General features: G+C 38.3%; 1 protein-coding gene across 1 annotated transcript; it reads left to right on the top strand.

Annotated features, from left to right (window-relative positions):
* The first annotated feature begins 1,410 nt into the window (after positions 1–1,410).
* Positions 1,411–1,788, top strand: LOC143562407 (uncharacterized). The gene has a single exon (XM_077050218.1). The coding sequence runs from the start codon at positions 1,411–1,413 to the stop codon at positions 1,786–1,788; it is 378 nt and encodes a 125-aa protein (XP_076906333.1).
* The last annotated feature ends 13,468 nt before the right edge of the window (positions 1,789–15,256 follow it).

Raw genomic sequence — 15,256 nt, 5'->3', positions numbered from 1 at the left:
GGGGTGAAATATATTTGGGAGTGGGACCAAATTAGCATCTAGTACTATTGAGGAACGTATTAGTTAACTGCTTGGTATCATTGGTCTATCCCGTTTATGTGCCTAAGAAATGGGACCGAGGTTGGATCCATTTATGGGAATGGATTGGTAACTAGTAATTGGGTGAGGCTCATCTACATATTTTTTCCCTGCCGGGGTGGGCCGTATGTTTGTTCTAGTCAGCTCTTACACTTGTCTGGAGGTTGATCTTGGAGAGTGTTGGGCTGGGTCGATTATGTTGCTATAAGGTATGAGTTTGAGTTGGTTATGTAAGGTGTTTTTGATATGGATATGTAATTGGTTTGGGCTAGAGAGTTTGCATGGGATCTTTTGTTGGGCTTCTTGCTAGCAGAACTTCGCTCCACTTGTTATGGGCTGAAGGTTAAATCATTTGGGCTTGTGGGGCGTGGCCCCGTGCAAAGCTTCATCTGGTCGATATGTAATACTATTGGGTTTGGACTTCTAGTTTGTCTCAAGAGGGGCTCGGCCAATTCGTTTGGAGGGGATCTTTATGCTTCTTTGATTAGATTAGGCCTAGTCTAATGTTTGGTATAGTTTTATGTTCCAATTTGTATGCCTTTGGGCTGAGTAGTATGTTTCATTTGTGGTTTGCCCATCCATGGTATAATGTCCAGGAGAGGGGGATGCACTTGTTTGTATTCTTTTTTATTTCAGTGAATTTTACCAAGGGCAATGCCCTTTTACCAAAAAAAGAAGGAATTTGTGGTCTACATGCGGGTCCAAGAATTGTAGTAGCCAAGTTAATGAATGCGAGTTATTACTGGCCGGGAATGTATATGGACGCATTTAGAGAAATTAGAAAATATGACTCGTGCCAGAGACATGCTCCCAATACTTTTAGGACGAAAAATGAGTTGGTGACAGTAATGTCCGCGTGGCCGTTCTAGAATTGGGCTGTTGACATTTTGGGAGCATTCCCTGAAGCCCCGGGATGCATTAAGTTCTTGATCGTGACAATAGATTACTTCACTAAATGGGTAGAGGCCGAGCTAGTAGCTTCCATTACTGCAGCGAGCGTGAAAAAGTTTTTGTGGGAATTCATCATTTGCCGTTTTGGCCATCCGCAAACGTTGGTAAGTGATAACAAAACCCAGTTTGTGGATGGTGGATTACATGCTTTGTTAAAAAGAACTTCACATTTGCTAAGTATTAATATCGGTGACCCATCCGAAGGCGAATGGCCAAGTAGAGAGGACCAATAGAACCATCAAAGACGGAATCAAATCGAGACTAGGCACCAAACAAAAGGGACGGGTAATACAATTGCCCCATGTGCTTTAGGCTTTTCGTACACAAAAGAAGACGAGCAACTCAGAGACACTATTCAGTTTGACATATGGTACTGAAGTCATGATCCCAACCGAAATTGGCATACCATCAGCAAGAATTTTATCCACCAATAATAACGAGGAAGAACTACGGTTGAACCTCGATCTCCTTGAGGAAAGGCGGGAATTAGCACTTATCCGTGAACACAAATACAAGCGACAATTGCAGATATACTACGATTCACGAGTCCAAGTGTGCAAATTCTATGCGGGAGACTTTGTCTTCTGCAACAATGATGCACTAGGACAAGAACCCTCGGGCAAGTTAGCCCCAACTTGGGAAGGGCCTTATCGAGTAAAAGAAGTATTATCGAAGGGCGCCTACAAGTTAGAGAAACTAGACGGAACCGAAATCCCAAGGACTTGGAATATTGCTCAACTCAAAAGGTGTTATATGTGAAAGCCTCACTTTATTTTTTCTTCGGCCTGTGTGCCAATAATGGTTATCAAATGTATGCAAAGCTTATATTGTAATTGGCTTATAAGCTACTTCCCATCTAATGTAGTCATTCATATTACAAACTTTTGTACAAATTAAATGTTTATTCGTGACCTGCGTGCCAGTAGTGATCCGCGCGTCATATAAAATTATTCTTGGCCTGCGTGCCAGAAGTGACCCTCATGTCAAATAAAATAATCCCTAGCGTGCGTGCCAGAAGTGACCCGCGTGTCAAATAAAATTAACGATGGCCTGCGTGCCAGAAGTGACCTGCGTGTCAAACAAAATTATCCCTGGCTTGCATGCCAGAAGTGACTCGCGTGTCAAATAAAATTATTCCTGGTCTGCGTGCCAGAAGTGACCCGCGAGTCATTAAACTTAAGGAATCCTTGATTGACAAACAAGAAGATCCTAAATCTAACACTTATATTATTCATAAGACAAAGTGTAAAGGATACAAACTTCTTGCATTAAGTCAAAATGGGATTACAAACAGCATAGTTACAAAATATAATTACAACGTAACTACACTAGAGGATCTTGAACGCTTGCTCCTTCTTGATATTGTGCTTGGGATGGTGGAGTATCTGGGTTGGGAGAAGTTGGAGAAGTTGAGGGCGTATCATCTAAGAACGCACACAAATATTCTTTCCAACGTTGGAAGCCATCCTCCGCTAATGAAAATTCGGGAAGCATAGTTTGAAGGGGGAATGACAATTCGTCATACTCCTTCGTTTGTTTGTTATACTCTCTCCCAACGTTAAACCCATGCAGCGGATGCTCCTCAAAAGAACGTTGGGCCTTCATGTACTCCACACTTTCCTCAAAGCCAACCTCGCGGCCGTCTTGAGATGAGGTGTTGAGCAAGATAGCAAGATTATTTACCAACTCAGGCCCATCCTTGATATGATCAATAACACATCAGACAAATAAAAAAAAAATACATTTGTTAACAAATGCTAAGAATATGGGGAAAGAGTTAAGGAAATGAAGTAAAAGGTACCAGTGCAAGACCCTAAGACATCAACCATTATCTCTCCTCCTCAGCCTTCTTGGCTCGCTTCTCCATCTCCCGGTACCCATCCACAAGCTGCAAGTTATCCTCATTCAGCTTATGGGCACATAGCTCCAGCTGCTCGTGAGCTTCTAGGAGGGCAGCATGGGCGGCCTTAAGATCCTCTGCCCTTTGTCCATCTGTTCGGCGTGCTCTTTCCGCAGCCGAGTTTCCTTCTCAAAAGATTGAATCAAGTTACCTCGTTTGGTAACCTGAATCTCCAGTGCAGCATTGGCTTCTAAAGCTTTAGCCAGGTCTGCCTCTTTGCGCTTCGTCTCGTCACGGGCAGCAGAGAGGATGGTGTTCTATTTTTTACAAGCTTCCTCTCACCCACGAGATGCGGCAGCCTGGCGATCCTTTTCTTCACAGAGAGCAATCTCTGCGTCCTTCAATTTCCATTGGGAAGTTTGAGCCTTTAAGCTGCTCTTCAGCAACCTTCTTGGCTCCCTCAATCGCCCGGGACATCCCCCCATTTCTCCCACATCGAGAGCCATTATTGCAGGATCTCTTGTTCATTGGCCGCTATGTTGGCCAGGAAAAGATTGAAACTGTGGGCAAGATTTTGGCGAGGATGGCCACGCTGTAAAGCGCGTTCAGTAGGCGGTATACCGCAACTTAAAAACTCAGCGCAGACATCCTGATCCGTAAAACAGGACCCCTGCGCTAAAGTCCAATGTGGTATATACAAGTGATCATCCTCCTCAGGATTCACCATTCCATAATAAACTGCATTTGAGTGTCTGGAATGGGAAGCCTCCCTACCACCCGCCTGGCGCATTGGTGAGGAACATGAAAAATGGGGAGGAGATTGTGGTGGAGAAGGTGTAGACTGGTGAGGAGATTCCTGCGTCTTCGGTTCCTCAATGTCTTTAACCGGTTCTTTTCCCTTTGAATGAGACGCATCGTTGGATATACCGATAGCGGGAAGAGGAGATGGCGGCTTCTGCATCGACACACCTTGATCAGGTGTATCAGTCATTTCTACAAATGACAAACACCAATGTTAGAATAAAAAACACAAAGATAGAAGAAGAGTTACGTTCTCATCTTACGTGCATAGGACTACATAAGTTCCTTCACACGGTCCGCAAGGCAGACCTTTTGCTTTTTAGGACTAGACGTCCTCTTCTTCTTCTTGGTTGTATCCTCCTCGGCATCAGCGTGGCTGGTCTCTGCATCGCTTGCCTTAGAAGACCGGTGCTTCCTCTTCCGCTCCAGAACTGCCAGAGCACGCATAACAACCGAAGTTTCAGGCGTATCATCAGAACATATTCTTCGCGGGGTGACGATTCGTCACTTGAGGAAAGAAGTAAAAACAACCCGTCCGAAGTTAAAGCATTTAACGATAGCGGTTTCATGGAAAATGCACCTAGTTGGAATATCGCCTTAGAAACCACAAGCTCAACACACACCGTCTTGGGAAAAAGAAAATGATACCGTGTCTTATCTGGAATAGGCAAAGACTATACGTCACATATGCGCTTCTGAGCGCATCCCACCGTTTTCTCCAACAGGGCATCAAGCATTGACCCCTCACCTGAAGGAATGCAAAACAATGTAAATCAAAACACGCGACTATAAAATTTAAAAAATACAGGAACTTACTCTCATCCGCATTCTGGAAAAAAGGCTCCAGATTTGGGTATGGCCATAAGCGGCTCATATCAGCCCACACAAGTGCTTCCTCAGGGATGGTCCGCATCGGCGTCGGCTTCTGAATCAGCGTCCTGAACCACTCTTGACCCTCAAAGTGGGCAATGTTCAGGTCCGAAAGCCTCTTATTGGCCGGACGACAAACCATTGTGATCGGGATCACGTCCTCCCGCATCCAGAAAAAATTCCTCCTCCAATCATAAGCACTGCGGGAGGTTAGGTGCTTATAATCCTCTTGGCCACAGTGGCACAATTAAACCACCCACCGTGGCCATGCATCTTGTAAAAAACTATAAATTTATCAACTTTGGCCACAATGTTGTTCGCCCTACAAACGAATTCGAAATGGTGAATTCGCATTAAGCCGAAGGGATGGACCTGTGATAGGTGTATCCCGTAGTCGGTTAAAGCATTTCCCAGGAACTTGGTTATCGGAAAAGGAAGATTCCCGGCCGAAAAACATTCATCGTAAACAACCATCTTGCCGGCCAGAGGCCTGTCAGCAGTTGAACCGGCAACCAGAAATTCCAGTTCCCATTCAGGCACTATACCGTACGTCATTACGAGTTTTTCAAAATCTGATTGCTTCCAATTTATCTCAACCGTCTCTATAGACGGTGAAGATGAGGCCTTTTTATCACCAGCCATTATGATGGAAGATAGAGAGAAACAACGAGCAATGATGAACATGCGTCTAAGTTAGATCGGACTCTAGAGAGAGAGAAAAAGGGAGAAGATGAAGATTCAAAAGCAATGAAAGGTCAACAGTTACCCCAAACGCCTAATTTATACCCATCGCAATTAATGCGATGGGAATGAGTCAGTGGAGAGAGAAATAAAAGGCCTAGTGAGGACACGCCACGTCACGTGGGAAAAGCTAAAAAGCGAAAAAGGTGTACAGTAACGTACAGTTGACAGTCGACACAAACGTCACGTCAACTATTCGGTGCCTGCAAGCTGTCACGATGTCCTTTTTCATGGTTATCCTCACAAACACAAAAAATATCTCCACAAAAAACAAATACTCAAAATATCCCCATAAAATATCTTAAGTCCAAAATTCCACCCGCATAAAAGTTCACGCGGAAGAAACAATGGACTTGAGGGACTTATATAGGTAGGGTAGCAAAAAGACCCAAATACCCATAAAGATCATTCGCGGGTTGACAAGGACTTCCTCAAAAGTCACCCGCAGAATGTTTCAATCACCCGTATAACTCAAGTTTGAGGAAAGCTAAGAATAAATTCGAAAGACTACCTGCGGGTTGACCAGGACGTCCTTAGAAGTCATCCGCGAGTTATAATTCTCACACACGAAGATGACTTGAGGGTGACGTCAGAGGGACAGCTGTAACTAACTAACTTCCATCTAGAAGATTTACAAGGATCTTTCTTGGGAAGCAGGTGATGCAACAACCAATTAGAAAAGGACGGGTGGCGAGTTTGATATAACCTTGCACATGGTCATTTGAGCCCGTCCTGTCATATACGGACACGTGTCCAGGTTGTTACATGGGCATCTTCCAGGAAAGGACAGCTGTACCAATAATATTCCCCTAACCGTTTGGCTATAAATACCATTATCATCTCCACAAGGTATTCATTCACTCCCCGCGAATTACTCTAAATACTTCAAGTACTTACGGTACATATTCTCATGCCGGAGGGTCTTTACGGAAGACCCCCCTCTTGTCCTTCCCGTAACGAGCTCATGGTGGTTGTTTTGCATGTTTCCATCATTGGACTTGAAAGATTGGGCTTGTATCATTAGTTTGGTAATTGTTTTGACCCTATGGACTCAATGACCTAACTCCTTAGGGATTAGATCCGTGTTTCTTCAATATGTTCTATTAATATCTTGTTAGATATTATTGGATCATGGGATATACAAACAAAAGGCTTCATTATAGCTCACCTATTTGCATTTTGAAACAAACCGTTGATTCATCTTGATGAATATTTTACACAATTATAAAAATGTGAAAGTCAATAGTTAGCAAGTTACATTGTACGTACTCTTGGTTACATTTAACTCATATAGATAAACTTGACAAAATTGACAAATAGGATCGATAAACAACACAAATTGATCATAGAATTTCTGTATTGATAATGTGGTTCGTTACAATCTGATCAACATACATCGTGTTAACATAGAGGATACATACATACAACTTTACACTAATGACATGTTTGACTAAGGTATTTTGTTTACAATGACATAACTAAATAAACATAAAATAAATAAATATAAATAAATAAATAACTTAAAAGACCCTTCGAGTTGTAACTGATTATTTCCAACAATAAATCCTTTAATCACGATCAACTTGTAGTAGGTATTTGACGCCGAGTTATTCCCTCATTGTGTTGAACTTGATTCTTGGTACGCAGCACGTTTCTTAAGATGTCATTTTCAACGCATTCACGTATGATGTGATAATGAGTATCTATGTGCTTGCTTCTACCGTGAAACACAAGATTATTCATTAAGGCTATTGTTGTTCGGTTGTCAACCATCAAGGTTACTCTTTCTTCTTTCATCAAGTTAAAGCACTAAGTAATCTCTTTAACCATAATGCTTGACATGCTATTGTGGTTGCTGCCATAAATTCTGTTTCACATGGCGATAATACTACATAGTTTGCTTTTGAGTGCACCAAATGATAGGAGAGAATCCAAAATAGAATACTATTCCTGTTGTGCCCTTCCTTCTTCAGTGTTGACTCCATAACTACTATCACTATAACCAATTAACTTGCATCCTCCATTGCTTTGGTAAGTTTTTCCATAATATTTTTTCCCTTTGATATAAAGAATAACTTGCTTGATTGATTTAAGATAATGCTCTTTTGGTTCTTGCATGAAACGACTATGTAATCCTACATAATAACTTAAATCTGGTCTCGTGTGAAGAAGATATATTAGACATCCTATTAGACTTCTATACTTGGTGGGATCAACTGGTTCCCCACCTTCAACGTTTGTTAATCTAAGTCCTGGATCCATTGGTATCTTTGTATCATTGCTCTCAAGCATTTCTGAGTCCTTGAGAATCTTATTCACATAACCAGTTTGTTTAGTTGAAATATAACCCCATGTTTGGGTGACTTCTATTCCCAGGTAGTAGTCTAATAAACCTAAGTGTCTTATTCGAATTTTCCTTCCATTTGTGATTTGAACTTGTCAATTTATTTCTTCGGTGATCCGGTGACAATCATATCATAAACATAAATTCCAACTATCAGATTAGAGTTTGAACTTACCTTGGTATAAACTGTTTGTTCCAATGAACACTTTTGAAATCCAAGTGACTTCAATTTGTTGTGTAACTTTACATTCCATGCACATGGTGCTTGTCGTAGTCCATGTAAAGCTTTTGAATGTTTGTAAATTTACCTTTGTCGAATGGTTTCACAAAGCCTCCAGGTTGAGAAACATACACTTGTTCCTTGAATTTTACATGTAAAAATGTTGATTTCACATTTAGATGGTGTACTTCCCATTTATTATAAGCAGCTAAGGCTAAGATTAGACGTAGAGTTTCTATTCGTGCTACCGGGGAAAAGACTTCTTCAAAATCTTGTTGTACATAACCTTTTGCTACACAACATGTCTTGTGTTTTATTATGTTTCCACTTGTAAGGCCCCGTTACTGGTGCCTCACATTGGACGTTGGATTTACTCATAAACGTAGTTCTAAATATCAGAGTTAATTAAAACATTCGCGGAATATTAAAACATTCAACCAATATATTACATAACCATCCTTTCTTGTCTTAACGGGCATTCAGATTATTTAAACATAAAACATTGTCTTTAAAATAACATAACATTTCCTTGAGATGCCAGCTTCTTCAAGTCCATGCCATGTTTTTCCTCTTATGCAAGTTGCCTCAGTCTACTCACCTGCGTGCATACTAAAAGTCAGCCACGCTGAGTGAGTTCTAGTTAATCATACAACATACAATCTGTCCTCATATTTGCACACGTGCCCAAAGGGGTGTACATTAATCATACATATTCTACATAGATAACTATCCATCCTATTTAAAGAGCCTTCCGCCCTATAACCTCACAGATATTATTAGGGTCTGGTCCCTACCATCACAGATATTATTAGGGTCTGGTCCCTACCATCACAGATATTATTAGGGTTTGGTCCCTACCATCACAGATATTATTAGGGTCTGGTCCCTACCATCACAGATATTATTAGGGTCTGGTCCCTTTATTTCATGCAACTGTACCATACCTGTTCTTACATACTTTCCTTGATAATACGTACAATCTCCGAAGAGCGTTCACGTACCATCAACATATCTTTCATACATTATGCATACATCATATATATTCATACATACATCTTATCTTACATCATACATATCAATCACATCTTTAGCTACCACCTGACGGTACATGCAATATCCGAAGATCGTTCACGCACCGTTAAGCAATCATCATACATAAATCATACAAGGCATACACTTACCACTCAAGGTAAGTGTATTAACTATCACATCGAGTATGCACACAGCCCCGAAAACATAACAAGGAAGTGGGGCTAGAAACTCACCTGATGTCGGTTACGTTCACCATTAATAGTTATTCCTTTCTTCAGTTGGGCACGGCTAACTGTATAATAATTTACATGCATCAATTAACTATTGCTACTCATATCGTACATCTATCTTTATAAAACCCACAACGAATGGGGGTCCGGGGGCAGCGCCCCTGGCAGCGGGGTTCTAGGGGCGGCAGCCCCTAGCGGTGTCCAAGGGGCAGAGCCCCTGGCTGGGGTTAGCATTTTGATTAGAATAGAATAATTTGCTACTTAAAAGTTCAAGGGCTTATTTGTAATTAACTCATTCTTTTCTAAGTCCAGGGACCATTCTGTCATTCTGTTAAACTTCTAATTTGTTACTTGTTCATAGAGAATTGGATTATCCTAGCGAACTGGTTCCTATAACGAATTGAACCCTTAACAAACTGGACTCCTTAACGAATCAATCCATATAGCGAACCAGTCCAAGTAGCGAATCGGACCTTCTAATTCGTTATTTCTTTTAACGAACTAATCATAACGAATCAAGGGTAATTCGTTACTCTTTCCCCTTAACGAATCAGAGACGAATCATAGGCGAACTAGAGCTAGTTCGCTGTGCCCCCCTTATGCGAATCAACTAACGAATCACCTTCAGTTCGTTAAGTCCCCATAGCGAACTAGGGTTAGGTCAGGGAATGTCAGAACATTCCCTGACATTCCTTATCCTCGTACCATTATTCCGGCGCCGCCTTTGCTGGAAAGCCGCCCGAAAACCGCGAACACGTTGGAAAAACGAGTTTCCTGACATTCCTTATCCTCGTACCATTATTCCGGCGCCGCCTTTGCTGGAAAGCCACCCGAAAACCGCGAACACGTTGGAAAAACGAGTTTTAACTCGTTTTTCACCGTTTTTCGTCCCGTTCGATCCAGATCTGAGCTAGGGTGACCCCTAAGCTCATCATAGGTTTGGTTTATGCCCGATTCCACCCGGATCTCGTTACTTAAATGGTTTAACGGTGTCGGCTCGTCGTTTCGTGACCATAACTAATGGATTTAAACTCATACAACAAAATACTATCATACCTTGGGTCGGGATCCGTTTCTTCTTCTATATTTCGGCTAGAGAGAGACTAGAGAAAGAGAGCTTAAGTGTGTGTTTTGGTGGTGTATGGAATATGTGTAAAATGAGGGAATTAATGGTGATTATGGTTTATATATTTATGGATCATGGGCTTAGCCCATGGTCTTTCCATATTTTTTCATACCCAAGTCCATAACCCATATCCATTTAACCCAACACTAGCCCAACTCATATTCTAGTTATCTAAACCGATAACGACCCACTCTAAATAAACGAAATTTATTATATTATTATAACCAAAGGTAGGATGTTACACCACTAGAATCTTTCTTGGTATTAAATACCTATTTCAAACCTATTGCTTTATGATCATTGGGTAAATCGGTCAAGATCCAAGTCTTATTCCTATTGATTGAATCTAATTCAACTTGCATAGCTTCAATCCATTTTTCATCTACTATTGCCTCCTTATAAGTTCTAGGTTCTTCTTCAACTAGTAATAGCTCATTTCCATCCAAATCTACTTTTGGTGCTAGAGCATAAATATCAACTAAACTTTGAAAGCGTAATGGTGTATGATCACATGGTCTAGAGGAGCTTGCAGATGTTTTAGAGTTTGGATGTGGGTGTACGATTGTGGAGTGACTGGTGATTTTTGTGTATTGAAGGGTGAATGAGGTGCTTCTTCATCTTCATCATGATTGTTAACTTCAATGTGTTCGAACTACCATTCAGGAATATCAGGTAAAATTGTTGTTGGAGCATCTTCAACTATAAATTCTGTCCACTCAGTTTCTTATTGATTATTACCTCAATCATCGTCCTTCCAATTCTAAACCTCATTTTGTTTAAAATGTACATCTTTACTAATACATGTCACACCCAACCTACAGCGGAAATGCTGGTGCGTGAGCTGATTGCCCACAGCTTTCAAGGTACTATTATGCAATATTATAAGTTTCAATATCTGTTAAATAAATTTTGAATGAAACAAATATTCATACAATATCCAAACCAACAAAAGTACATCAACAATCAAAATTCATAAATAATATTTCTCGTTAATATTTCTTCTAGCACAAATCCTTAAGTGATCTTGAACTTCAGTTACCTCACATCAAACGATAACATGCATATACGTTGAAAATAAAGTAGTTTTGCCAACACAAGGTTGAGTGAGCAACACACCAGTTCAAAAATAAAAATAATATATATATATATAATAAGTAGTTGCAACAAGTCATATGAGGATAACAAATCAACCAAATGAGCAAGTATAACTGAGATGCCGAGAAGCACAAAGCTATAACTACTGGCGTATGATCATACTATTCTGAGATTATATGGGACCTCTCCCAATGCGGTTCACGTAAAGCAAATAAGCACATAAATAAGTAAGGTATAAGTTGTTAACACATAAGACAATAGTTGCAGTTTTGTGTATACGTATATATGAGAAATACAATTTACACATATGTCCCCAATACGTGGAAAAAGAAGTAAAATAGGGGAATGTGATACTCACCTAATCGGATGAATGAAATATAAATGAGAATGATGTGAGAATGATGAACCATTCGGGATATACAGTTAAAGATTCCTAGTTAAATAAAATAATATTAAATTAAATTAATAATAAGAGATATAACATGATTGGATGAATAAAGATCTCGATGTGATTAAGTTAGGTTTGGGATTAGAATGTTTATTAATTAATCGATGAATTTCTATAATAATTATTATTGCAATGATCAATCTTATTGTTTCTAGTTATATAATATAATATTAAATTAAATTATTAATAAGAGATATAACATGATTGGATGAATAAAGATCTCGATGTGATTAAGTTAGGTTTGGGATTAGAATGTTTATTAATTAATCGATGAATTTCAATAATAATTATTATTGCAATGATTAATCTTATTGTTTCACATTTCTCTATTAAAGTCATTATTCTCAGTATTTATAGTATTATCTTTGTTTACTTTATATGAAAGAAAAAAATATATAATCATTTTATAACCTAATAATTTAGATTATAATATTTGATGTAAGATAATAAAATACTACTGTATAAATAAGTAGATAATCATAATAAACTATATGTACATATATACATAAACAAAAGCTTTTAATGAGATTCGACGAGAAACAATGACTTAATGATATCAGTTTAGATAAGATAATGTTTATTTGATAATTAATACTAATTATATTCAATTTATAAAACATTAGAATTAATGGAACATTAAAAAAACAAGCAAAGAAAAATAAACAAAAGTGTTTGCGCTGGCCGGGGCTCGAACTCGCGCCCTGGCCGGCTCACAGACGCTAACACCCACACACGCAACCACCGAACCAAGTCTTTTTATTGGTTAATGAATAAGAATTATAATTTAAATAATAAAACTATTAAAATCCCCAATTAGATTATAAACCCTAGATTCCTCAATTGGTTAATCCGTTCAACGTTCATTTGATTCGAGTTAGGGTTATTGATTAAGAGTTACAAACGACCAAAATTCAATGTTTAATTACCAGATATGATGGAGAGTTTATGGAGAACGACCCGATAACGGCGGCCAAACTTCATCTAGTTTTAATATTTCCAGCACGTTAATAATCTAATTCCACTCAGGGATTGGATCGCGAGGCCAAGGAGAGGGTACCACATGGTTTAATTGTAATATAGAGTTCGTTAAGATGTATTTTGATGAACACGTTAGGTCGGCATGTTAACAAGATCGATAGGTATCATAAACAGATCTTGTTTCCTAATTCCTAGTGTCGGTAGAGGCACAAGGTATGCGAATAATCCCCACATATCAATTCCACGTATAACGCGAGTATTAATCTACAAGATATCCAAATGGGTCGCGGATTCGGGTTTGAAATTGGGTCACGGGTATAGGGTAAAGATGATGATGGTAATAGTATGTTAATATTTGCAAATAGATCCTTAAAGTTTAAATGTTGATACATAACGAGTTAAAACTATAGTTTAGGGGTGAAAATGTTAATAAATGGAAGCTATATTGATAAATTAAATAAATGTAATAAATAATAATAATAAATAAAAATAACTCAAATAATGTGACGTTTTATAGATTAAAATTACCTGAAAACGAAAACAGGTCAGTGTTGATTGTATATATATATAATTGAAAAAACCCGAATTGTTACAGTCTCCCCTACTTTAGGGAATTTCATCCTGAAATTAGGGAAACTAAACAATAAATGATATAATTAAAATAATTTAATTTTAAGGAATAGATTTTAAAATAACATTTAAAATTTTAATCATAATCATGGACCTTCGAGTAGTCGAACCAACGCTCCAAATGAAAATCTGATAAGGACACTTATATATAGGATGTACCAGCGGCGTATCCACCATGTCCTTATCATCTCTATATTTGTACCGTTATCCCAACTACTTTCGATTCTATATTATGACACACAATTGCACGCCTTATGATTTCCATGCGAGGTCTTCGATAATTATGCAGGCCTCCATAATTACTTAGATCGTCGAATGGTCCACATAACTCGTCTCATCATGTGGGTTTTACAACACATTTGAAAGACATGATTTTTAGGGAAAACAAGAATCTTAATACGTTTTGATTATAAATCGGAGATCGTAGTTGTGTAAAATATTACTTAAAATAAATTGAACTCTTGAGTTAATTTAATAAAATATTAAAGTTTCTAAAACGCCTCTTGGTAAAAGTTATAAATTCTTGGAAGTTTGAAAAGGAAAGGATTCCTTAGGTTGGAGAGTGAAACCGATTGGGATGAATGAGGTCAGGAAATAAACTAGGAGCACAGTATTATAGGAAGTTGTCTTTTGAAAAGATAGATTTTATTGTATGAGCATAATCACTTAAAGTTAATATATTATTATAGTAAAAATGGTTTAAATCCATATATTGAATAAATATTTGCTATAATGGACGACTAAGAAAGATAAAATATGTTTAGATAAAATGACAAAAACATCTTATTTGATAAACATAGTTATGATTGATTTGATTTATCTGATTTACAATAACTTCATTAATTAGATCTATAAAAGTTGAATATTTGAAGATAATTGAATTGAAATATTTTGATTAGGTTGTAAAGTAGGGTTTAATAGAAAAAGTTTGGAAATTTCGAGCTTAATGAACATGATTTAAAACGAGAACGTTGATGTATATAAAATTCTACATCTTTTAAGCATCAAATAATCTCTAAAAACTGCAACTTCTATCAAATAACATAGCACATAAGGCTACTTATCTTAATAAAATGTACTTCAGGTAAACTCAAGCCTCAAACGAAGAAACAAGCGAAAAGCCGAGAAAAAAATGGAAGAAAACACAATAAAAACAAGAAACACGCCTCCATGATTCAACAACACGCGCCCATGCTTCTGGAAATAAGAAAAGACAAAATTCTACAAGAATTTAAGCACATGTTGATAAAAACACGAGGTCGTGCCTCTTTGGCTACGGGGCCGTGATCACCTTCAGAAAAAGATAAAAACAATTGAAGCACATGTCAATAAAAGCACGGGGGCGTGCCTTTAAAATCACACCCCCATGGTGAGTCGTCACGTACGATCTGACAACATGCAATTGGGACACATGGACACGGGGCCGTGCTTCTACCTCCAGACAGCCTATAAATAGAGGCTCTTGTGTAATTTGAGAAGTGTGCCTTGAAGAGAGTTCTAAATGGTTTTCCTTATAAAAACACCCACTAACACTCATATTGAAGATCTTGTGAGGAGTTTGAAGGCTTGGAGGTTACCATTATCATCCATCATCATCATTAACAAGTGAAATTCATCCACATTTGGTTAGATTGTTCTAGTTTAATCATGTGTTTGTTATCATTATCTCTTTTAATGTTCATAACAATGCTTAGTATGAGCTAAACTCCATTTACAATCTAAAATCTATGAAGAAGCTTTGTTTTACGTGATGATTATATTAAACATGTGATTTAGTTTAGTAGAGTACATGGTTATCTTGCAATTATCTTTTGATGAGAAATGTTTCACCATCTTAATTCAACAATTCAAAGTTGGTGATTGACAATTATA

Source organism: Bidens hawaiensis, unplaced genomic scaffold (assembly GCF_021521415.1).
Source record: "Bidens hawaiensis isolate Kalapana, Puna unplaced genomic scaffold, B.hawaiensis_p1.1 tig00020995_1, whole genome shotgun sequence".
NCBI classification, from domain to species: domain Eukaryota; kingdom Viridiplantae; phylum Streptophyta; class Magnoliopsida; order Asterales; family Asteraceae; genus Bidens; species Bidens hawaiensis.
Note: the sequence above shows the minus strand (reverse complement) of the source record. Positions and strands in the feature narration are given on the sequence as shown.